The sequence below is a fragment of the Phasianus colchicus genome, chromosome 1, assembly GCF_987193195.1.
Source record: "Phasianus colchicus chromosome 1, bPhaCol1.hap1.1, whole genome shotgun sequence".
NCBI lineage: Eukaryota > Metazoa > Chordata > Aves > Galliformes > Phasianidae > Phasianus > Phasianus colchicus.
The window spans coordinates 168,077,828-168,103,451 of NC_143436.1; the positions used below are offsets into that span (position 1 = coordinate 168,077,828).

The following is a 25,624-nucleotide window of genomic DNA, read 5'->3' on the forward strand; positions in this document are numbered from 1 at the left end:
CCCAAAAATGGGGAGAGAAATGATAGCTTCCCTTTCTTTCTGTCTTGGTGGTGTGCTGGAGCTATGCAGAGCCTGGGTATAAGGTGCTCTGTTCAGGGCCATCCATGTTCATCCATAGGTGAGTCCAGGTTGGTCCCATATATGAGTGGACATAAAGGGGATTGGTGCCATATAACTAACATAGAGACATGGACATCTTCAGAGAGTAATCTAATTTAGATTTCCCAGTTACATCTCAAAAGCCAGATGGAAGAGATTTGGGGCAGCACTCCAAACTCTTTGCCTGTTTAGCAAATTATCACTGCACTAAGGCTTTCCACTAGCTGGCCATGGGGAGGGTAACCAGGAAGGGCTCATTGGATAAAAGACCTTGGTATTCCCTACCCATGGCTCAGAAACATCTGCAGGATGGACTTCTGACTCAAACCTCTCTGAAGGACATTTCAAGAAGTTTTTATCCACAGTGATGCTTTCACCATACTTTCACAAACACTGCTGGTTTGGACAGACATATTTTGTGACATGGATGTAAAAGGAAGACAGATGTGTACTACAAGTAGTAGTGTAGTTTTTCAAACTCTGTTAGCCTTAAGTAATTCATTTTCCTTTTTGTGCAAGCTGTGTAATTTTTTACATGACCTTGCAGAGATGAGTGAACATGCTCTGACACTCCACCATGATTTAAACACAGAGCAGAACTTATAAGGAAACACCATACATGCCTTACTTTACTTACAAACCACAGTTTTTATTAGATAAAAAAGTTTCAGGAAATCATTTAGGAGAATAACATTTTTTCATCAGGCCTACTTACTTGGGTTTGGAGGGAAGAGTGTGCAGCTTTTGCAGTGAATTATTTCCTTGACTACAGGCACATCTGTTGGCGGTGGTGGTGGCACTAACCCCATGCCTGGTATCATTGGGTTAATCGGAGTGATTCCAGTCATCATGCTAAGGCTTGGATCAAAGCCTGGTACACAGATTGAATCTGTAAATATATAGCATAAAATCCTAGCTTTTAAATCTTAAAACTACTTGTTATTAATTTCTTGCACAGACAGTTTCAGTTCCGTTCAGGCTTTTTTTTTTTTTTTTTTTTTTCCCTCCCAGCATCACTGTTAAAAAAGGAATAAAGGAAAAGGGAAAAGAGAAAGGGAAAGGGAGGGGAGGGGCTGTGAGCCAGAGAAGGAGTGGGAGAGGAGGAGGAGGAAGGTGCATTTGCAATGGTTCATTCCAAAGGAAAAAAAAAAAAAGCATAAAGAAAGGAACGTTACATAATTTAAAACATTAACATGACTGAGTGAAACACATCACATTAAAGTGTAAAGCCATACATCATGAATATCCGCTATTATCTGGAATGCAATTTGCTATTTCATACTGTCGCCGTGGTGTTTACATTGCCTTCTGATCAGAGTGTACAAAGAACATCATTTAACATTGGTATGCCCTCTCCATCTAATTGTCAGACAGATTTATCACAACACAGTCTTCTGACATGTGACCTTGATTTACAAACACCATGGAGAAATACCAATTTTCAGCTGTTTTATATAAGTGTAGTTATCTAAGACTTCTAACCTCTTTATCCAGGAATATAAACTTTCAGCTGCATAGAATGGGGTGTTTCTAAACCTTGGAATTAATTCCTTCTTGTCCTGTTATTTAATCGGATTAGTAGATTCTCTTCAACACACATATCACTAAAATGCACCACTGTAGCCTCATAAAGTAAAATGTGTATTTGGCAAATACTACTCTTTCTCCTTCCTGATCTCTTTGCCAAGACTTCATACATACTATTTAAAGCTGAAAGATTTACAGGGGAGCACCAGTGCTGTAACACCAAGACTTGTAATAAGCAGATGTTTTAGATGAACTGAGAGCCAACTTCTGAAATTTGCTTTTTTCAAAAACAAGGCTTTGGGTTTCTGGAGGCATAATGAATAAAATATTTTAAGAGACCAATCTCTTTGTTGGCACAACACTGCTGCTATTTGGTATCATCTATTATTTAAAAGAAGAGAGTTACTTTGGTGTTCTACAGGTTTTCTGCTGAGTTTTCTGGCTAGCAACTGGAAAGTATTTAATGATACATGTAAACACGGGGTTTGGTAGCTTGGGAGCTTGTTTGTTTTGAAGAAGCAAAGAGGGAAACAACTCCTTCCCCAGGATTTTTTTTTATGTTTAGGAAACTTGAGCTACATTTTGCTTCAAGGCAATATGATCAACTGATGTAACCAGAGAGGCCTGTTTCTTCATCCTAAATCTGCTGTTGAAAAGCAGTGTGGCCTTGAGTCAGCCTGATGACCTTTCCATATCTTAATTTCCATATGTGCAAAACAAATACTGTAATATTCACCTACTGGTGAGAATTTGTTCACATTTTTTTCTAGCACTTTGCAGGTGTAAAGCACTCTGTGGGAGATGAAAATCAGCATTCTTATTTCCATGAAACATCCATATCCATCTTCTGTGGGAACAACAGCTGAGGACTTACAACATCTACTCCAGTAGAGCTTGCACCTGGAGAGCATGCCCCCTGCTCTCCATACGCTGACTGTGAGCTTTCAGCACTTTCATCTAGCTCAATACAAAAGCACTGCAAGTGCACAGCCAGCAAGGATTTGCTTTAGGCTTATTGAAGACTGTATTAATGAAAACTCATGATATTACATTACTTTTTTTAATAAGTGGGCTTATGAAAAAGGATTTGCTCTGGGTGTGATGCTTCTTTTCAATACTGATGTATATGCATTGCTTTTCAGATTAAGCTTTGAAACTTGGAACCTGTCATTCATTCCTTGGGAGGCAAGAGCGGCCATATTAAATATTCATGGCTAGTGAACACTGAGAAAGAAAGTCAGAGGTGAAAGGGCACAATACAATTCAGAGAAGTCCTTAGGACATGCTTATTTGCTTGATCTCATCTTTTAAAAGCTAGACTTTCAACAGTTATGGTAGGCCATGCTTTCTTTCTGTAGGTGTGGTCTGCTGAGCTCTCTGTGTACTGTGCCATACTGATCCTCTTGTAGCATCTGGGAAATGCAGGAGACGCCTTGTCCATCTCTCCAGACAAATGCAGCTACGGTCATAGCCAGCCATGAAATTGCATATTAAATCAAATATTCATAACTGAGCTACAGCATTATGAGATAAGAATGGAGTATGTGGAGTAGATGATACAGTAAGATGGAGAGAAGGCTAAGTTCTTCCCATCCTGTATGCATCTTTCAAGTCCCATGTGAAAGCTGAGGAGAAACATCCTCATCTCGTGACTGCTGTCACAGGCTGTATTTAACCATTGTTTTTTTTCTCTGTAGAGCAGTTATTAGATGTGTTTCAGTTTCTCTACAAGATCAGGTAACTGAAACAACAGCAAACTACTCATGATACAGACAACCCACTCAACAGCAGTAGGATTAAAAAGGTATAGTTGTCAGAGTATTCAAATGACAGTGGTATAGACAGAAAAAAAAGCAAATCTAAGGGAGATGGCAACAAGGACACAAATGCAGCTACCATGGCTTCAACAGGGAGATGAGTGGGAGAGATTTTAGACTGAATGTCAATCAGAGCACGTGTCCTGGTGGACAACAGGTTTGCTATGAGCCAGCAATGTGCCCTTATGGCCAAGAATATCAATGGTATCCTGGGTGCATTAAGTGAGCACAGCCAGGAGGACAAGGGAGGTGATCCTCCCCCTCTGCTCTGTCGTCGTGAGGTCACATGTAAGAATACCATGTCCAGTTCGGGACTCCCCAGTTTAAAAAAGGCAGGGATAATCTGGAGAGAGTCAGCAGAGGTCCACAGAGATGATGAGGGTCCTGGAGTATCTCCCATATGGGGAAAGGCTGAAAGACATGGGATTGCTCAGACAGGAGGAAACTCAGAGAAGATCTAATCAACACTTCTAAATTTATAAAGGGCAGGAGTCAAGTGAATTGAGGCCAGACTCTTTTCAGTGGTGTGCAGCTACAGGACAAGGGGCAATGGGCAAAAACTGGAACACAGGAAGTTCCACATGAACATGAGAAATAACTTCTTTACTGTGAGAGTAACAGAGCACTGGAACAGGCTGCTCAGAGAGGGTGCAGTCTCCATCTCTGGAGATATTCAAGACCTGCCTGGATGCTTTCCTGCACAGCCTACTGTAGGGTACTTGCTTTAGCAGATATTTGGACTCAATGATCTCCAGAGGTCCCATCCAATCCCTATGATTCCATGATTCTAAGATTTAAGTAGGAAAAAAAAAATGTTTCCCACTAATTCCTGCCAAGAAATTCCAGTTCAAGGAAATATGAGTTGATATGTAACTGTGCTTGTGTTAAGTACATGGCTTTATCACCATTTTTTTTCTTACCACAGGAATCAATCATGAGCGGAGTTCTGAGGACCAACACTCCTGACAGATCCTACTAGGTGCATTGGGACACCTTGCGTCCAGAATATAATCGTGTTGAGTTGAGTTGGTAAGGACTGAGTCAAAAGTTCTTGAAATCTAATTCTGCATTATGAAGCACTAATCTAAAACCTACGAGGTCATTGGCAAGACTACTGATTACATGTACAGCTTTTTAACCAGGTGCATGTTCTACTTCGTGATCTTGAATACACTGTCTCATTTTTCCTATGAAATGCTTTCATACATCACATGAGCACTGAGAGGAGGCACGAGTACCATCCGTAAAGCATTCTGGAAATGAAATATAGCTGCTTGAATAATGAAAACGATTACTGTGCATTGCAGTGACGGAAAACTCAGTTGGATTTTTGAGCATGGAAGATCTTGTTCAGAACTTTTAAGAGATTGTTGGCATTTGCCTCTACAGAGAAGCTGATGTGTGCCCCACCTTCACAGTGCTGACAAGCCCTGGAGAGTCTATAGATGATCTATCCAAAGGAAATACCAGTCTGGGCTCTGAGGTGCAGACAAAAAGGAACAGATAAAGTCACTTGAAAGGAAAGCCAATAAATTTGCCACGTTTCTGAGAGGATCCAGAAAAATCCCAAGTTTAACTATATTAATGCTGCAGAGTGGTGCATTAATAGAAGTTGGATAGATGGCTTGAGTCTAGGAACAGGAGACTATCATCTATCACTGCTACCACAGCAGTCTGTTTCATGTCCTGGCATAATGCCCATTTGGAGAATAACCAGGACACTAGCTTTAGAGCTGAAGACAACTCCTGTTGAATGTGCTGGTGAGTTTGTTAGTTTTCAGAAAGAAAGGTAATGAGAGAGTTACAGAGGATTACCAAAAAAAAAAAAAAAGAAAGAAAGAAAGAAAGAAAGAAGTGAATCAACTCAGCTCACGTAAGTTTTGCTCTCAGATGTGCATGAATATATGATTATTAAGGTATTTCAGACATAACAGTGCTACATTGAACACAGATCAGTATACTAAATAGATAAGCCACATATCTGAAGACTCAAAATGCAATATTTCATGCTTTCACTGATCATACCTAAATTTTAAAGGCTATGTACATAAGCTTAGGCAGATATTTAAAGGTTTATGATCTCTTGGAATTATAAAAGCTAACTTGGCACAAGATAGAAAGTTTACATTTGAAAAATCTTAAGAAATAATTACTAAATTAATTCCTAAATGAAATAATTAAAATGGAAAGCAATCAGAAATGATGAAGCACTTTAAGAATGGAAAAGATCAAGTTTGAGCTCCTGTGAATGTTCTACATAACAACTGAATGCTCACATATCATATTACAGAAAATTTGAAAGCATTTAACACTAGTAATTTGCCTCAATTTGGCAGAACAAGAGTTAATTTCTGTTAAGAAATTGGCATAGTAGAAGACAATGAAACCTTTGAAGAACAAATATCTAGAATTGGCAGTCAGAGAGGTAAAAAAGAAAAATCTGCCAGAACATTTGATGTGGTTTTACAGCTCCTTTTTCTTTCAAGTAAAATATTGGAAGAAAAAAATATCTTTCCCATGAAATTTTTGGGTCTAGAAAAAGTAGAACAACAATAAAATACCTTTAACGGTAACTATTTCCTAACACAGTACATAGTGTAAAACAACTTCTTTTATTAGTTTGCATTCTGAGAGGTTAAGAGTAACTCTGTCATCCATAAAAATACCCACACAGTCTTGGAAAACCACCTTCATTTCCTTCTTTGGTATAGCAGGTGCTGCCTGAATCGCCTTCTGGTTTTTCCAGTGTTGCTTTGCACAAATAACAGGTATGTATACTTCTTCCAACTGTGCTTTTGGGGCTTGCACTTCATCACCAGTGCTAAGTTACCATCCCACTTCTGCCAACCACTACCACAAGTTATTTATCTGTTCAGTATTATTTTTTAAGTGTATAATCCTTTATTTGATTCTCAGTATTAACCTGGGACATGTCATTTCACAGAATCAGAGAATCATAGAACTGCAGGGGTTGGAAAAGACTTCAAGAGATCATCAAGTCCAAACCCAGTGCTAAAACAGGTGCCTTACAATGGGTCACACAGGTAGGCATCCAGACAGGTATTTAATACTTCTATAGAAGGAGACTCTCTGGGCAGCCTGTCTTTTTGCCTGCCAATGGTTTCTGTGGTGTTTTTGGATAGAACCAGGCTGTATTTCTCTTGGATGCATAAAACACTTGTGTGTGCAAACACAAATTTGGTTGTGTCCACACATACATGCATGGGAGGTTTCCACCTTAGACACTAGCAGCCCAGTAGTGGCAGCAGTGCTCAGACATGCTGCTCTGACACTCCTGTGAAGACAATGATGTGAATGCACAACAGCAAACCAAAATAACTAACACTGACAGGTCTCCATGGCTTGAGAGTGACCATTTTGCACGTTGGAAAAAAACAGTCTATTTTTTCCCAGCGTTGAAAGATTAAAAAAAAAAAAAACAGATCTGGTTCCAGGAATGGTGTTGCTTGCCAACACGTACTGCAAGGATTAGGATAGTCCAGGCAGCAGTTGGTAATAAATGTTGTGAGATGCTTGTTACAATTTGGTTTCTGCAGAGAAAAAAGAAAACCTTCTCGAGCCTACAGATTTGATTATGTACTCCATGAACACCATTGCTGAGTATTTGGAGACTAAATATAGAGTTGATTTCTAATAGCTTTAAGTTTTCCTGAAAAAGTACAAATTTAATACTATCTGCCTCTCTTAGAACAAAACTGTATTATCAGTGGGACCATGTATTACCTGGCAGTAGTGAAGAAGGACTGTTTTTTCTCTCTAAATGGAGGAATCTTATCGGAACAAGGAAAATGTTGTTATTCTAAAACCTTCTTGTGTTTTTATCTAAAATTCTTCCTGAAAACTCCTTATGGTCTGCCACTGTCTTTATCCTTATGTCAGTCTCCTTTTTTCTTTATTAGCAACTGCAAATTACTATTCAGCTGCAAGCTAGAGATCAAGGCAGTATTACTGTCTTCTTGGAGATTCAAATCTTACCACTTCTGGGCTTCAAGAAGCTTTTGATGGATCTGACTCATTTCCTCAGTTTCATAAGGCTCTTCTCAGTGTAATAAGAAAAAAGTGGGAGTGGCAGTAGCTCAAATGGTTCTTGGTGTCCCAAGGACACGCGCCAGTTTAAATGGGTGTTGATCAAGGCCTTGATATCCAAGATCCTCCAGAACATTTCCTTTTTCAGTTTAGATATCATTAAACTTCTAAGATTCCTTGTTTCTAATATAGATGTTAGATTATCCAAAGACATTCCAATAAAAAGTGGGGAGTTTGATAACTCTTCCATTTGAGCAGCATAACCACTATTGTTCTGTCCCAGACTAAGGACAGTGGTCAGTAGCAGATGTCCAGAGAATCAGAATAAGAAATAGGCAGGAAAAGAACAAGCTATTTTCAGCTCCTGCCAGTGCTAGAGATCACATATGAACTATTCTTTCTATCAGGCACCTATCCTGCATGATCTGATTCATCCCTTTCCACTAAACCCTACAGTACACTTATTTATACATGCATTTGAAATTCATTCAAACCCATTTGTATCCCTGGCTTTCAGAGTCCTGATATTATGGTAGCAACTGAGTGGGGAAACATGTTCCCTTTGCTTTGCTTAGACAAGGCTTTTGGCAGTTCCAGGCACATCTTCCACTTTGTTCATCTTGAGAAATCATGAATTGTTGTTCCTTATTCACCTTACACACATGATTACAGATTTCATTTCTGCATTTATATTTTGCCATCTGTTTGGCATGCAATCTTTGTCTTTGTAAAGCTGCTACAAAGTAATATAGATATAGAACCCCTGCCTGTGGCCCCTTTTAAAAAAAAACATGTTAACAGCATGGGCAGAGATGCCATTCTAAGTGTTCACCTCTCCCTGCATTTTAAGAACTACATCATAGAGTCATAGAATCACCAAGGTTGGAAAAGACCTCTAAGATCATCTTTTCCAACCATCCACCTACCACCAATATTTCCCCACTAAACCACGTCCCTCAGTATGACATCTAAATGTTTCTTGCATGAGTCCAGGGACAGTGACTCCACCACCTCCCTGGGCAGCCTGTTCCAAATATTATAGAAATGAGCAGATGCCCTTAAATAAACTGTAGATGAACTTGACTGATGAAGCAACTTGTGGGCAAAGCTGTTCCGCAGCAATTGAAATAAGGCACATATAGGCAATGCATGTGTGTGTAGGCATGTGAGTGTGTTTTTGGAAGAGAAGACAGGAGTGAATGAAGGGGGTCAGAAAATCATGTCCTTGACTTTCAGCTGTCTCAACTGGACAGGGGATCCATGTTAACATCATTTAGCGAGAGCTGTATTTTGTGAAACAGAGCCTGGGTTGTAGCAAAGGCAAGTCACTAAGGGAATTTTGGCAAAAATGGTGGTGTGGGGGAATCCAGATGAATGTTTCTCATTAATAATCAACCAAGGAATAATTTACATGAACTTTACAGTGCATGCCAGACCCAATCCATAAACAAAGCCCTCAAAGCATCATCAAAACACTTGCTACTTGAAAAATACTTCTGTGAGACATATATCACTGACAAAGCTTTAGGGCTGCATTATTGCACTTTTGCTATTTTGAAGGAAGCTCTGTGACTGCACAGGGGAATAGTTTACAGTGCACAATCCAGAAACTTTAGATGCTGCTCCTCAGAGCTAGCTGTGGTATAGTTGAAAACAGTAAAAGCAAATCTGGCCTCCTCTTGATTCCTGTCCACAAAATCACATAGCAAGCACTATATTTAGAGTAATATACATGACAAAGACTAAATTAAAGAAAACCACCTTCTCTTTTTACAAGCAAATCACAGGGTGAATCACTCCTGGTTTGTCCTTTATCACTGCAGTGCTTGGCAGACCAGGACCCCAATCTTGTTTAGAGCATCTAATGCAATGCAAATAATAGGTGAGAATAGCAAATAATAATAATACAACAAAATATTACCACAATAGATGCCACCCTTCTCCTAAGATAAAACTGCAGTACTGCCACATAAAGAAATCTGCAGTGTCACTGTAAAGCTATTTCTATTGCTATCTTTGCTCATACAGAGCCATCGGTGCCATTTTGACCTCAGCAGGGCCTTGGACCCTATCTGCCAATGGTGAAACTATTCAGCTCCCCTTAGAGCAGTTCTGCAAAGATGTACCTGACAGACAAGCCTAAAAATAAGATGGAAAAGTCAGGACTTGATGTTGAGGGAATCCATGGCTTGTTAGTTTCTTCTTGTAGCTGACAGGCATGTATGTAAGAAATCCAGGGGAAAAAAAAGGACTAATTTTAGCCTACATCCACAACTAGCTGTTTTTTCACGTATAAAACTCCATTGCCATCATAGTGCAAACCTGTAGGGGTTAAAATAGAAGGGAGAAAAAGGGAAGGAGAAAAATAGGAAAGAGGGGAAAAGAGGAAAATCAAAATAAATGGAGGGAAGGAGATGAAAGAGAGGGAAAGATCAACAGACAGAAATATCATCTGAAACCTCATTGGCATGGGTGTGTACTCTATCCACATGCTGCTTTAACCACTATCAGCATTCTGAAGGCTTTATGAATTTATAGAAGTTCACAATGTCTAGAATAATGACCTTCTCAAAGTCTCCATTGCTTAAGAACTACTCCAAGCAGTAAAAACAATAGGCTTCTTTCATCTCCTCAACAATAAATCACTTCCTAGGATTGAGTTAGTCACAAGTTTATTGTGAAAAAAAATAGCAAAACTGTAAATTCTGTACACTGTGCCCACCTGACCTCTAGATAAGAGCTCCAAAGCTGGATTGTTAAAAGGGACTGGCCAATATGCAAAATGCTATATAATAGAGTGCTTATATGAAGTAAAATATGTGCAGCTGTATTTCTGTATTTTTTGATTTTTTGTTGTCTTTGTGAACTCACTATATGCCACTTGGGGTTGCCCACTCTAGTTTTGCACCTCTTCATTCCAGTGCTATAGTTTTGGCTTCATTAGGGTGGGCTTGTCAGTAAGGCTAGCTTTAGACAAAGAAAGAAGTTTCTCCAAACTCCCTCCTGTGGAAGTTGTTCAATATCTGCTTGCTCAGTGAACCTCTTCCTGTAAGGTTACACTTTGTCATGTTCCTTCAAAATGACATCACTTTTCCCCCTAGAGCTCTAGCGGATGAGAAAAGAAATACATAAAACATGACTATATGGCCCTTAATGGATTTTTTGTTTGCTATTTAGGAAAGCACTGTGTTACAGACATTCAGGAAGCGTTTCTATTGGAAGGTAAAGAAGAAAGCAGATGTAAATGAGCACTGGAAGACATTGAAGAATCTGGAAAAATTTCAATTCTCAAGCTAGGCTAACACTATTGGTTCTAAGGAAAAAGGTCTTTTACAGTGAGGGTGGTGAGGCACTGTCCAGAGTTGTGATTGATGTCCCATCCCTGGAGGCACTCAAGTCCAGGTTGGATCAGGCCCTGGCAACCTGATGTAGCTGTGGTTCAATGCAGGGAGTTGGACTAGATGGCTTTCAGAGACCCCTTTCATCATTAAAGATTCTATGAGTCTATGATCGAATAATTCAGTGACAAATGAAAAATAAAAAATCTCTGAAGTGTAAAAAAGGATAAAATACCATCATACTAGCGTGACCTCAGAGAAAATGAGAAAAAAAATGTAATGTAAACATACCATCGGACCTCCCCCAGCTGAAAACAAAAGGCCTCTTTTTCTCATAAAACATGCTCTAGTTATTAAACTAGAGTTACTGTGTGGATTCTTGAATCTTTGGAAGGCGTACAAACATTGTCCTAGTGCTTCCAGGTCACAGAAGTGACAAAAGCTTTGCTTAAAGAAGCTCTACAGTCCAGAAATGTATACCACTTGCATAAGCAAGTTCTCACAAGTTCTTACAGAAACACAAGAAAAACTGCTCTGCCAGACCCAAGGACCCTTTCAGCCCCAAACCATCTCTAACAGCAAATCTCTGAATTTACTTAGTACCAGAATTTGACCTAAAACAAAATCACTGAGCCTTCAGTACTCTGCAGCTTAGAGACTTCCCCAGCCACAAGAAATTCTGTGCCTCCTTCAAAAGTACCCAGGAGCATTATGGCATGGGATGTATTTCTCTTGGTGTCATTACTGGAGATGACAGGGAGTTGTCCTGGTGAAATCATCTGGAATATCTTTAGTGACGATATTTCAAACTTTTAACCAAGTTATTCTGCATGCGTGCCTCTCCATTAAAAGCCTGAGGAAACAAGTATAAGAGAGACTTAAACTGTAATGTTAAATGATCATTTCTGGTACTATTTCTTTAGTTCCTTTCATGTTAAATTCTTCAAATAATAGAGTCCAAATTTCTAATGTTTTATCTTTAACTCATGGAATACTGGAAGGAGCATTATTAGAGATAAAAGGTAAAAATATTACAGATTAAAGATCTGCTGATTGTAAATTAATGCAGAAAGAAGTCTTGGTATTTTCTACTGCTGTCTACTAGAACTGTTTGACCTCCATACAGTTTATGTCAGTAACTTGTAGGACAATATCCTAAAGCTCTGTGCATGGGCAGAATACTTGTCACATTTGAATTTGATTAACTAACTCCTGAGTAAGTAATAAAATGATATTTTTGGTGAATTAATAAACATTTTATTGGTTAAGAATTAACCAACAATCCTATCCTGAGAAATACTATGCAACATAAAACATGATCTAAAAAGAAGCCAGAGCTGATAGCAGCAAGTAATGTTCCCGAATGTCTATAAAATGAGCTGTCTTAATTAAACTGCAGTGCACTATGACAAAGCTATTCTGTTGGATTTTGGCTTTAAAAGCTATTTAGCACCTCAGCAAATTAAAAACATTCCTATGTGCAAATGTAATGTTACTACAGCTCTTCAGGACCACGAGGAATCATTAAGCTGCTTTACAGAAGCACGTATCTTAGCTAACAGCAGGTTCAGCCCATGGTCACCATGTCTCCACCAAAAGCAGAAGGACTTTTATCAGCTCACAGGGGTCTCAACTAGATGCTATGTGAGGATGTAGTAGCCATGTGGAGAACAAGCTCTGGTGATGAGAGAGCTTTCACATAGACACAGAAAGCAAAGGAGGTAAAATCAGACACGGTGAGTGACTTAAAGGAGAGGAGTTCTGCACTGACGAGTACAGTTGTAAAGCTGTACAAACCAAAAGAATGTTAACTGTTACCTTACGTCTGATTCCTTCTGCATTCAAAAGAGACAAAAAGGAAAAAAATTAAAAAAAAATTAAAAAAAAAATAGGGCATGCTGTTGAGGATCTCCAGCACTGGGGCTCAGGCAGGCTCATCTCTTTAGCTTTGGACAAACAGCAATACCCTCAGTTTTTTAACTAGACACCTGCCAGAAGAGAGGGCAATGAAATGTGCTAGAGAAAAATGGAGGAAGTTGCTTGCTAAAAAGGTGATGTTTTTTCCTAAAACTTTCTATCTGTGATTTGTTACATCTGTGATTTGACCTCTGTTCTCAATCTAAAAACCAAACAAATAGATGGAAAAGATTAAATACATAAAAGCTTCCACATGTTGGTACTTTCCTGAACTGAAGCTGGTAAATTCATGAACGTGATACTTTGCTTGAGCTGTAGAAATTTAGAAGGATGTGTTTTGAAACATCTCTTCATTAGCTTCCTTTAACCACCCCTCCCATACTCAAATTTTGCAGGATTTGAAAACTTCATGATGCATTTTTTGCTATTGAAAATGACACTTTTCAATTTCTCTTTCCATCTACAAATCCAATTGCTTTCACATCTTGATGACACAAGCATAAGGGCCCTCTCAGCTCTCTGAAGTGCAGGACTCAATGATAAATGGCGTGTAATAGTGGTAACTCTTCATGTCTGGTAGAGAACTCCCAAATGGGATATCTCTAACTTCATAATAAAACCATTCCCCTTCTTCAACACGCTGTTTGAGTGCAGTAATTATTCTATTGACACAGTGTCAGGAAAGTGTGTGTCAGGCCAAGGTAAATAAGGATAGTACATATGTCTGGAAGCTGTTATTTCAGCCTTTCGACAGACTTCGATAGACATTTCTGTATCCTTTGACATCTGGGTCACCACCATAAAGATTTTCAGCACAAGTGCAATAATTATAACATTATGACTAGCTTTCTCAGCTCATCTCCACTCCTTTTGCATCTCCCATGGAGCAGAAAACACTTTTCCCCACCATCTGGGCATCTCTCTAGTACAAGGAAGGTCATTGGCAGCGAGAGATGCCAGGGTAGCCAGCTGCTCTGCCGGCCTCCTTCCCTGGGGCCTCAGCATGGGAGCCATTATCAATGGAACGGTGCAAACTAATAATCCTTGATTTTGGCAAATAGCCCAGGGGCAGCCAGCTGGGATGGGTTAAAGCGTCCTGAGGTTCTTTCCAGCTACTTCGGGAGCCATGCAGGGCAGTGCACAGAACTGGGTTAATGCGTTTGTCCCTTAGTGACTCCTTCTGACTCTCCTGTCTCTCACAGCAAGGGGAAACACATGCCTCAACTAATAATAAAGCAGCACTGAGCATGTGGAGAATGCAGTGCCAAGTATCAAACAGCTGGGGCTCTCTGGGCAGCCATTAGCCAGCCCAGACACTGCATCACCTCAAGTCTTCAAGTGAAAATAAGGTGGATAATAGAAAAATAACTTCCAAATCAACTGGAAAAAAAAGAAAAAAAAAAGAAAAAAAAAAGAAAAAAAAAGAAAAAAAAAAAGAAAGAAAAGCCAACCCAACCCAATCCATTTGTATGGATTCGCAGAACATTCATGTAAATGTTCTCATTTCTTGTCAGGGAGTTTATCGCGACACAGCTTTTATTTCCAAACAAACAAAAAATCTCTCATCATGTTCTTCATCAAAAAAAAGGGACTAAAAATATAAGAAATGCTTACAGGAGGCAGAGGGAATCTCTTCAAGAATTGTTGCATCTCTCTACCTCCAAAGCAGTTTAAAACACAGGCAGTGCTCTTGGCTGACTTTCAGCATGGGAAAAAAAAAAAAAAAAAAAAAAAAGGGGGGCATATTTCTCCTCCAAAAGTAGCGATCTTGACAACATTCTCACAATGTCATATTTCATTACCCTGTTTAACAGAGGAAAGATCTTGTTTGAAAAGAAGTCAGAAGTCTTTATAAATGAACAGCATACTTTAGGAAGCAGAGTGAGACACTATGTGCACAAAATTAATTCAACTTGTATTCTGATTAAGGAAGAATCCAGGCTTTGTAGCACTTGTGCATAACACATTTTAATTTAGATTATATTAGGGGTTGTGTGCAAAACTTGTAACTTAAAATTCCTGCTGCTAGAAAATTTCATCTGTAATTTCTGGCAGTCTTCACCAAGGGCTCTTCTGCTAATATTTCAGAGCAGCGAACTAAAGGCAAGGCAATTTCACACACATTCACACACAGAACCAACCTCACCGTTCAGAAATGAAATTAACCTTTCTGCTATTTGCAATTTGTTATCAGAACACTTTAAATGTGACTCTCTTTGACAATGTTTTCAAGAAAGATGCAGGTTTATAAACATAAGAGACATTCATTATTTTAACAAGTATATGTTTTTCTGAAATTAAAGATAAAGCCAAATGATGTCAGACATCCTGTTCGAAATTATAAGTTCTTTCTCCCACTTTAAAGAAAAATGCATTGCTTTGTAACATTTAAGGGCTAGGAAACGTTATCCACATTAAGAAGCTCTTTTTGCCTCATCATGTGGTTCTGTCAGTAGTTCTAGTTATTTTTTCTCCTGAGGTCTATAACTCAATTTTATGGTTGAATCACAGACTGGTTTGGGTTGGAAGGGACCTTTAAGATCACCTAGTTCCAACCCCCCTGCTATATGCAGGGACACCTGCCTCTAGGCCATGTTGTTCACAGCCCCATCCAGCCTGGCCTTGAATGCTTCCAGGGAGGGTGCATACACAGCCTTCCTGGGCAACCTGTTTTAGTGTCTCATGACTCTCACAGTAAAGAATTTCTTCCTAATATCTAGTCTAAATCTACCCTCTGTCAGTTTAAAACCATTTCTCCTCATTCTATTGATGCACGCCCTTATAAAAAATGCCTCCCCAGCTTTCCAGTAGGCCCCCTTCATGTATTGGAAGGCCAATATAAGGTCTCCTCAGTGCCTTCTCTTCTCCAGGCTGAAGATCCCCAGCTCTCTCAGCCTGTCCTTGTAGGGAAGGTACTCCAGCCATCTCACCATCTTCATGGCCCATGGTCTGAATAGTGGTAGAGCGCTGGTTCTTAGTTCAGGGATACATGGGAGTTTTATTCTCAGTATACTTCTAGCATAGTTTTCCAAACTAAAAAAGAAACCTGAACTCAAATGCCTCAACTGAACCTTGATAAGGTACACAAGAGAAAAAGAATGGGAAAAACACTGCAGACCTCTCAGAGAAACCACCCTCTCACCCACCATACGACGTCTGAAATTAGTCATCCTGTCCTCCCTAAGCAAAATAAAAGCCTGGCAAAAATAGGACAATGGGTGTCATCAAGAACATTACAAAGCATCTCGTGGGAAACACTACTGAATAACCCACATATTGCTCATTTGGGAGAAGAAGAAGTTATGGAGCAGAGTTACAAAGCTCATGAATTTTACAGAGGGGGTAGATGGGCAGGTTCTGGGGGCTCTGTTCCATAACACAAACCTGAGAACATTTAGTGTATTAAATAACGAGGCTGTAAATGAAGAACAGGTAGGAGGAAGCACTTCTTAATTGCATCAAGCAATTACTCCCATGGAACTCTCTGTTACCTAAAACTTAACTGAAGCAAAACCTTCCCAGAATTAAAATATAAATAACTAAGTAAGTAAAGATTCACAAAAACACATGCACAAAACATACAATAGTCTTTGCACAACAAAAGCGTTCAAAGCCATAAAACAGGAGGTAGGGCTGCTAAGGTCATCTATTATTAAAATTGTCTGGCACTTCCTATTACAGCACCCGGGTTGTCAGACGCTTTTAGCTTTTGCCAATCATTAACAGTTTGGACTGAAATTTTACATGCCAAATATCTGCCTGGGGCCAAAATGCTCTGGAAAATTTTAGCCCAAACAATTCAACTGCTGTGCAAATGGAGTCAGAGAAAAGTACTCTTTTTTTCATTTTTTTCATGTTAAAAAAACCCAGTGCTCTGTCTCAGCAGTTGTAGCCCCCAGACTTTGGAAGGAAGATGCCATTTTTCGGTATTCGCACTACAGCAGTAAGATTTGCTATTCTTTATAAGCACCACCCAAAAATTGAAGCAAATCACGCCTTTGAATAAAATGATATTCACTCGGTCTGAAAAATAGATCTATTTTTGTCTTTGACAGCTGAAACCACAAAAGATTATATGTTCACTGCATTATGTTGGATTCTGTTTGAGCCTCTGCTCAACAACCAAGGAAAGAGTTAAAGCAGAAAGTTCTCAGCTATTGTTAACGTTTGAAATGATCTTTTTTTCAAAACTTGAGACCTCAAGTTGCCTTCTGCTTTGGTGCTCTTTTTGCCTTCTGTCTGCAAAGTTTCCAGCGTAGCCAGAGAGGACAAATCTAACCCTGTGACACTTGCTGAGATCAGAGTGGTTAAATCAGAACATTGTCTGAGCAGCTTGATTCTCCTAAAAGCCTGTCAGGTCTGGAGCAGCTAATTGGGTCTTGCCCCATATGTTCTGCCTGTGATTTTCCAGCAACTGAACATGGAGAGCATCACAGCTAGCAAGCAGATTTTTTTCTGAAGTTTTGCTGCTCTTTTCTCTCTCCTCATCTATGAGTGAAATATCTTTTATGCCAGTCTTAGGAGAGGTTTGCAAAGTTCTAGAATGTTGGCTTTTATCATACTTCTTCATTTGAAATTTCTCCAGTCTGCAGGAGTTTTGAAGGGAAAAAAACTTTTCAGCCTATAACCTAGAGGAGGATGTGTCCCAATCAGCATGCATCTGAACCAGCTGCCAGCTCACTGCTCAGCCCGAGTTTCTCAAGGGAGACAGGAAAGAGCTTTTCAAGCAATGTGAACCAAGCAGCTGATCAGTTTCTTGTATTGCTCACTACTACCAAGGAGAGAGCAGATCAGGGATAACCATACCACTTAATCTGCTTTGCCCTCCTCTCTGGCAGGAGCAATTCACCTCCCTGGGTTGCTCTATGATGGGTGCAGAAGAAGGCATCTGAGAGGCTGCTGGTAAGAGAAGAGAGAAGGGTTAGTGACTAGAAGTCAGCAGGGCAAGGGAGGTGATCCTGCCCCTCTTCTCTGTACTGGTGAGGCCTCACCTGGAGTACTGTGTCCAGATGTGGAGTCCACAGTACAGGAGAGACATGTGGAATGCAACCAGAGGAGCACCACAAAAATGATCCAATGGATGGAACACCTCTACAATGAGGACAGGCTGAAAGGGCTGGGGCTGTTCAGTCTGGAGAAGGTTCTGGGGAGACCTGAGAGTCGTCCTTCATTGTCTAAAAAGGCACTATAAGTAAGAAGGGGACAGATTCTTCAGCAGAGATGTAAGGAAAATGTTTTTCACAGTAAGGGTGGTGAAGCACTGGAACTGGTTGCCCATAGAGCTGGTGGATGCCCCATCCCCAGTGAAATTCATGGTCAGACTGGATGGGGCTCTGAGTACCTGAACTAGCTGTAGGTGTCCCTACTCATTCCAGGGGAGTTAGATCAGATGACCTTTAAAGGTCCCTTCTAACTCAATCGCTGGAAGCAAATGGGGCAAATGTCATCCATCTGAACTGAACCTGTGCATCTGGGATGGCTGAATTCATCAAAGTGTTAGTAGATTTGGGAGTGGTTTTGTTTTCTTCTGTTCTGTTATTGTTGGTGATTTTTTTATTATTTTCCTGGGGCTAAGGGATTTAACAAGGGCTGTTAATCAGCCACATGCGCTTGCTCTTAACCACTTCTTCAAGGCAGGTGAACTTTTAGCCTTTCACATTTAGGCAGCTTTATAGCTTCTTTGCACTGCTGAAATGAGACAAAAGGACCAGGTTAGGAAAGGTTCTTTCAAAGTCTAGGATGCATGTCCTAAAACCAAATGATAAATTTGCAGCGAGGAGAGGTTTCTGACTGGCTGCTTTGGTCCCTGGGTGCCATCACAGACAGGATTTATGTTTCATACCATTTACTGTAGTTCCAGATATTTAAATCAGGAACGTACTCGTCCAAGGGAAGTATACTACTTCAGATAGAATTATGGCCAGCATCTTTATGTTTTGTTGTCATTTAGGCATTAAACAGCTCCATGCTGCCTTGCATAATTCTCAGAACAGTCAGGTTGCTCAGATTGAATGCCAGTCTCACATTATGAAACAGGCTGTGTTCCCGAGAATTAAATCATAAAATAACTATGGACTTAGGATAGGAATTCATATCTATTATTTTTGTTCTCACCTTTTTTTTTTAGTATTTCTGGATTATCATTTTTCTGTTATCATGAGCAGCCAAAGTCATGGTACCCCTCAGAACATGAACCAACGTTATTTGGAATCACAAGTGAGAGACAGCCCATCCATCAAAAAAACACCCAAAGTGGCTGAAGAAATGCAAAAGCTCTCCCAATTTATCTCCCACTTTATAAATCTGACTGCACTTGTCTCAATCTTTTTCCCTAGGGCTTTTTAAATTTCAACAGAATTCTCATTCATGTTGTGAACTGAATATGAAAAAGCAAAGTAACCAAACCAATGCTCAGCAAAGCTAAAACGTATAGTAACACTGATTTGAAAGGTGAGCAAACTAGAACTTATTAGCATGATTTGCTAAGAAACAGAGTAGGAAAAAAAAAAATAAAGCATGCTGCTTCAGGAGAGAAAGAATCTCACATATCTTGAAAAGGAAAAAGAGACATAAAAGAGATAAGACTGATACAAGCACAGATTAAAATGTAACACACGGCAGCTCCTTCTTTGACGTTCCTCTTTGAACACAGTCTATCACAGAACAGAATATTCTAAAATAAATATTTTGGACTGAGCTTTGCATTCCGTTCCACCAGTGCAACGAGCAGCACTGTGTCAAGGTCCCAGATGGCAAGGATGAAAACAGGAACTCATTACGGAATGAGAAACAAGAATCCTTTGGTGAGAGCAGATTCCCCATAGAGTGCCATGTAGGTATAAAGAACATTCAAATAATACTGGCCCATGATCCTCTCAAAAGCTGGGAGCACATTTATTCAGCTTCAATTCCAAAAACCCAGCTACAGTTTAGAAAATGTACTTGATCCTTGTGTAAAACCCTTCGGCATTTTCTTTCAGAGAAAAGATCTCCAGATGTTATTTTTACAGTTCATCTTAAGTAAATGTATGTGTTTAGTTAAACATGCTTAAACAAAAGAGCCACCTAAGAGAACAATGATGAAATGCTTGACTTGTTTTATGGACCAACTGTCAAACCCTGGTTTATGAACATCTGGCTAGGAAGGTGATTTAAAAAGTTTTTGTATCAGTAAATAACAGCATAGTAAGCGCTTCCAGTTATAGTTGCAGGCAGCTCTAAATTCTAAATGCAATTAGTGGGGAAATGGCATAGAAGTGTATGTCTGAAGTCACGTTCAGCATATCCATGCACATAAAACATTCATTCTACAGCATAGCTAATGTGTAATCTTTTGCAACTTCTTAATTAACAAAATACAAGGGACGTGTGGGTTCAGAACCTTTCCCTACAAGCTGCACAAACAAATGCAAGGCTGTGTCTACTGACTGCTCTTCAACTAAGTCCATGCACCACCCGACCACTTCTCAGCAGCCACTGCTGCCCAGATTTGGTCACCCAGCCTTCACCCACACCCCCGTACCTTTTCCCTTCAGCTTTGTCACATAGGTCCAGCATGAGATTCTGGGAGTAAGGAACCTCATCCATTCTCTGCCCACATCCATCTGCTTCTTAGCAGAGTTTCTGCAGTTTCCCGTGAACACAACAGCTTGCAAGGGCCTAAATGCCACGGCAACATTCCTAATTCAAAGGCTGATATCATCTAAAATTTACAAGGCAAGGCTGAGCTCAAGCAAATTGAATTTTTCTCTCCTTCTTCCTGTCTTGCAACAGTATGACAACTCTGTGATGACACAATCCAGGAGCACTTTCTGTAATTCAATTCCAGTTTTGAAGCACTAGTCTACTTTCATCCCAGGTCTAATCTAATATTAGGAATGATGAGCTTTTCTGTGAGGAACTTCTTTGTTCACTGAGAAACAACACAGAAGCTTTCTTGTAGAAATTCATTTTCAACCTCAGCTAAAAAGCAGATAATACCAATCCAAGACCTCATTCTAGAGAGAGAGAGACTCACATGATCCACATCAAAGGAAATGGTGGACTCACCGTCCCTGGAGGTTTTCAAGAAATGGGTAGATGTGTAACTGAGGGATGTGGGTTAGTGGGCATAGTGGGGATGGGTTGATGTTTGGACTAGATGTGCTTAGTGATCTTTTTCAACCTTAAGGATTCTTTGATTCTATGATTCTATGAACTAACCATGACACCTCAGATAGGAATCTTTTTACCCTTGGATCCTTATATGATCTGTGGAAAAGGTAGAAGATCCAGTAGAATGATTCAGTTTACCCACAGTAACTTCTGCATTCCCAAAGGAGATTCCTATCTCTATCTAGAAACTACCAGGAACCTACTGCCCTCAAACGTCTTTTTTTGGCACTCTGTTTCACATCCAAGAATAGAAAAGCATACTTCTTTGCTGTCAGAAAACAGCTAGGAAATTGTTGGAGAGCCTAATTAAATCAACAACAATAAGCAGGAATTTATTTTTTCTTGCTGGTGGTGTGGTTTAAACCAGAAGGCAGTTAAGCGCCACACAGCTGTTTGCTTCCTCCCCACTCCCAGTGAATGAGGGAGAGAATCAGAGATGAAAAAGGTAAAACCTGTGGTTGAGTTAAAGACAGTTTAATAGGATAGAAAAGGAAGGGGGCAATAACAATAATAATGATAGAAGAATATACAAAACAAGTGATGCACAATACTATTGCATGCCACCTGGCAAATGATGCCCAGACAGTAGCTGTCCCTAGATTAACTCCCCTGGTTTCAAATTTCCACATGATGCTGTATGCTATGGAACATCCCTTTGGCCAGTTTAGGTCAGCTGTTCTGGTTATGTGTCCTCCCAGCTCCTTGTGCACCTTCAACCCCACCACTGGCAGGGCAGTGTGAGAAGCTGAAATGTCCTCAGCTCTGTAAGCACTGCTTAGCAGCAACTAGAACACCAGTATGTTGTCAACACTGTTTCTCTTCTAAATCCAAAGATGGAATCATACCAGCTGCTATGAAGAACACTTTATCCCTGCTGAAACCAGAGCAGGTAAAAAAACTTACCGGGAAGTAACTTAGAAAGACCAAAAAACAACTAATCTTTCTGAGTGATCGTGTATATAAACAACTGCTGAGACATTCACTTGTTAGGATAGGATGCTCAGACATGCCTAGAACATTTAAGAATTTCATCACATGAAAACTTTGAAAAAGCCAGACCAGAAACCTGTTGCAAGGGACACTGTGAAAAATGTGTCATACGTAAGCAGAACAGCAGTCCATTTAGAATGAAGCAAGGGGATGTGCATGAGCCAATGGGATCTGATGAGATGCATCTGAGGGTCTTGAGGGAACTGGCTTATAAGACACTATTTACCATATTTGAAAATTCATGGCAATGCAAGTTCCCAGTGACTGAAAAAGGGGAAACGTGGCCCTCATTTTCAGCAAGGAAAAATTGAAGACCCAAGGAACAACAGGCCAGTCAGTTTCACCTATGTTCCTGGCAACATCATGGAGCAGATCCCCCTAGAAACTATGCTAAGGCACGCAGAGAGCAGTAAGGTGAAGGGTGACAGCCAACATGGCTTCATTAAGGGCAAATCATGCTTAACAAATCTGGTTGTCTCCTACAATGGAGTTACAAGACTAGTGGATAAAGGAAGAGCAACTGATGTTATCTACCCGAAATTGTGCAAAGCACTTGACACTGTCCCACACAACATCCTTGTCTCTAAAGTGGAGAGACATGTATTTGAAGGATGGATCAGCTGGTGGGCAAGGAATTGGCTGGCTACAGTCAATAGCTCAACATCCACGTGGAGACCAGTGATGAGCCGTGTCCCTCTGAGTTCTTCACAGGGACCAATATTACTCAACATTTTTATCTGCAACATGGACAGTGGGATCAAGTGCATCCTCAGCAGGTTTGCCAGTGAAATCTGGCTGTGTGGTGCAGTTAATGTGTTGAGGGGAAGGGAGTGCCACTCAGAGGTACTTTGACAGGCTTAAGAGGTGGACTTGTGTGAGATTCACGAAGTTCAACAAGGACAGTTGCAAAGTCCCGCACCTGAGCCAGGGCAATCCCAAGTATAAATACAGGCTAAGTGGAGAGTGGACAGAGTGCAGCCCTGTGGAGAGGGACTTGGGAAGATTTATAAATGAAAAATAGAATACGATCCATCATTGTGTGCATGTAGCCCAGAAAGCCAGCTGTATCCTGAGCTGCATCAAGAGAAATGTAGGTAGCAGGTGATTCTCCCCTCGTGCTCTGCTCTCATGAGGCCCCATCTGGAGAATTGCATCCAGGCCTGGGGCTCCCAGCACAAGAATGACATAAACCTGTTAGACAGCTTCCAGAGGAAGGCTACAAGGAGGATCAGAAGGCTGTAGCACCTCCCCTAAGAGGGCAGACTAAGAGAGTTGAGTTTGTTCAGTGTGAAAAAGAGAAGGATCAAGGGAGAGCTTACAGTGACTTTTCTGTACGTAAGGAAGACCCATAGGGAAGATGGAGAGGGACTCTTTTCAGGGAGCATAGTGACAGTACAAGGAGTAATAGTTTTAAACTGAAAGAAGGTAGATTTATAGTAGAAATTAGGAAGAAATTGTTTACTACAAGAGTAATGAGGCACTGTAGCAGGCTGTAAATAGAAGTTGTGGATTCCCTATCCCTGGAAGTGGATATGGATTGGATGAGGCTTTGAAAAATCTGATCTAGTAGAAGGTGTTCAAGCCCATTGAAGGGAGATGGACTGGATGGTCTTTAAGTCCCCTTTCAGCCAAACCATTCTATGATTCTATAATTCTATGATTTAGGAGATGGGGATCACAGGAAGAGTGAAGCTTCTAAGAAGAGAGCTTTTAAAAGATGTGGTTCAAAAGAATGAGAAAAATAAGTATGGCAGTACATTTGCTTCAATTTGACTAGTTTGCACAGGAGAGATTAATGACTAAGAGGCACAAAACAAGAATAAAGAAGTAAGAGTCTTCTGCATACATAACTAGCCTAAGTTGGATTTTTACCTTTAGAAGAATACTATACCTCTTACACAAGAGATTTTGTTCCAATGGCCATAAATTTGCAATTAACCTGTGGGTATAGATTTAAAAGGCTACTTTAATAATAATGTCACGTGTTTGCAACTGTACTGCTCTGGCTGTGACAGTCTGAGGTTTAGGGCAAGAAAAGGTTTTTTGGCCAACCAGTAGAGCCAGAAAAAAAACAGACAGCCTCATGTCCAGGACTGAGGTAAAAGCAGTGAACTTCCAACCTAAATACAAGTAGAGAGCACTTCCTTTGAGTTTAATTTAATACATTAAGTCAAGTAGATCAAAAAGCAGGTTGTCACCTGTGAAAGAGAAGAGAATATTAACAGGGAAGTGGTGACAAGGGGGTTATTCTGCAGTGTGAAGAAATAGATGGGTAAGTCTGTGGAAGACGAGAAGATTAATAAAGGGAGGAAAATTATAATGTGTTGCAAAACTACTCCCTCCTTTGAAATTCACCTTTTTTACCATCTGCTATAATTAAAATTTTAGTCCCCTGGTTGCTTCAGACCATTGAAGGGCTGATGTATTTTTTTCCAGCTACACGACTTGAAGCAATATAACCTCTACTCACAGATTTTGCCTTACAAAGACAGCACACAACCATACTGCCAGCTGCAAGAAATGTGCTTCCCTGCACAGTGAGCAGAAGTATACTGGAAGACCTCAGTGTGACCCTGCCTCTTTTCCTCCCCTTTGCACTCCCTGAAGCTTGATTTGTTATCTGCAAACAGTCCCTTAGGTCAAGGCAGCATGGGCTGCACATGGGCCTAGGAATTAAATGAGAAGGTTAATTATGTGATGGAAAAGACTTTGTTTGTTTGTTTTCTTTCTTTTTTTTTTTTTTCCCCCTAATCTAAGAGGTAGATGAAGTCTGATATGTTACAACCAGGTTCATTTTTCTTTATTTTACTCACACAGCATTAAAAAAAAAAAGTCTCTTATTCTTGCTGTCTCTACACACTTGCACAAGTGGAAGGAGGAAGCTGGGTTCTATTTTGGTCTGAAATACTAATGGAGGGGCTCCCTCTGCATAACCCTGGAATTACTTTCTCCTCCACTGTTCATTTTTAGAACTCTGGGGGAGGGGGGAGCACTTAAGGCTCTAGCCACAGTATTTGGCCAGTGACATGTTACTACTGGATTTTACTGATGCCTGAGAGAAAACATGTTTGTTTTCCTTTAAATCCCCAAATGAGTTTGTAGAGCAGGCAGTACTGGAAAATTTGTAAACTCTATTTATAAGTGGCCATTAAGCAACAAGGAGTTTTCTGATCTTTCCAATCTATAGCTCAACCATAAAAGAATTCTGTGACAGCTTGTCATCTTTCAATCATAAAAGCATGGGAAGCAATAAGAAAGTCCTCAGTAGGACTTCTTGAGTTCAAGCTTACTGTATACATATGTGGATGAAGCACTAAACACAGTATCATTAGGCTGCAGATGAAAGAAAACTTGGAAGTACAACAAATAACAGATCATGTAATCAAGTCTAGTGAGATGTGACTGTTATGCAACAGGGCCCACAGAGGCCAGATATCATGCTGCATCTGCACGTGAAATAATTGAGCTATGACAAGGCAAACAAATGAGAAAACACATGAAGCAAACAAACAAAAAGAAGAAAAAAGCCAAACTTGTGGAATTTGAACAACACTTAGAAAATACCACTAGATCAACAACCTGATGTCTGTTAGCACCAAGAGGGAAAATGGGAAAATTACAGTAAATACGCTGGCTGGAATACACAGATGTGTGATAATGTTTCTTCTATACAGTCCTTAGAATAACGTGCTCCTTCTTTTACTACCTGAGGTAGCCAACAGATTTTCATATTCC

General features: G+C 40.1%; 1 protein-coding gene across 11 annotated transcripts in view; it reads right to left on the minus strand.

Annotated features, from left to right (window-relative positions):
• Nucleotides 1-25,624, minus strand: part of ENOX1 (ecto-NOX disulfide-thiol exchanger 1) — a 363,111-nt gene that overhangs the window by 103,811 nt on the left and 233,676 nt on the right. For 10 of the 11 annotated variants that reach the window (XM_031615825.2, XM_031615822.2, XM_090131437.1 and 7 more), the window contains one exon: nt 815-988. In XM_031615825.2, coding sequence (XP_031471685.1) covers nt 815-988 — 174 coding nt within the window. The remainder of the gene's footprint in view (nt 1-814; nt 989-25,624) is intronic. The other variant, XM_090131472.1, reaches the window with a different exon arrangement.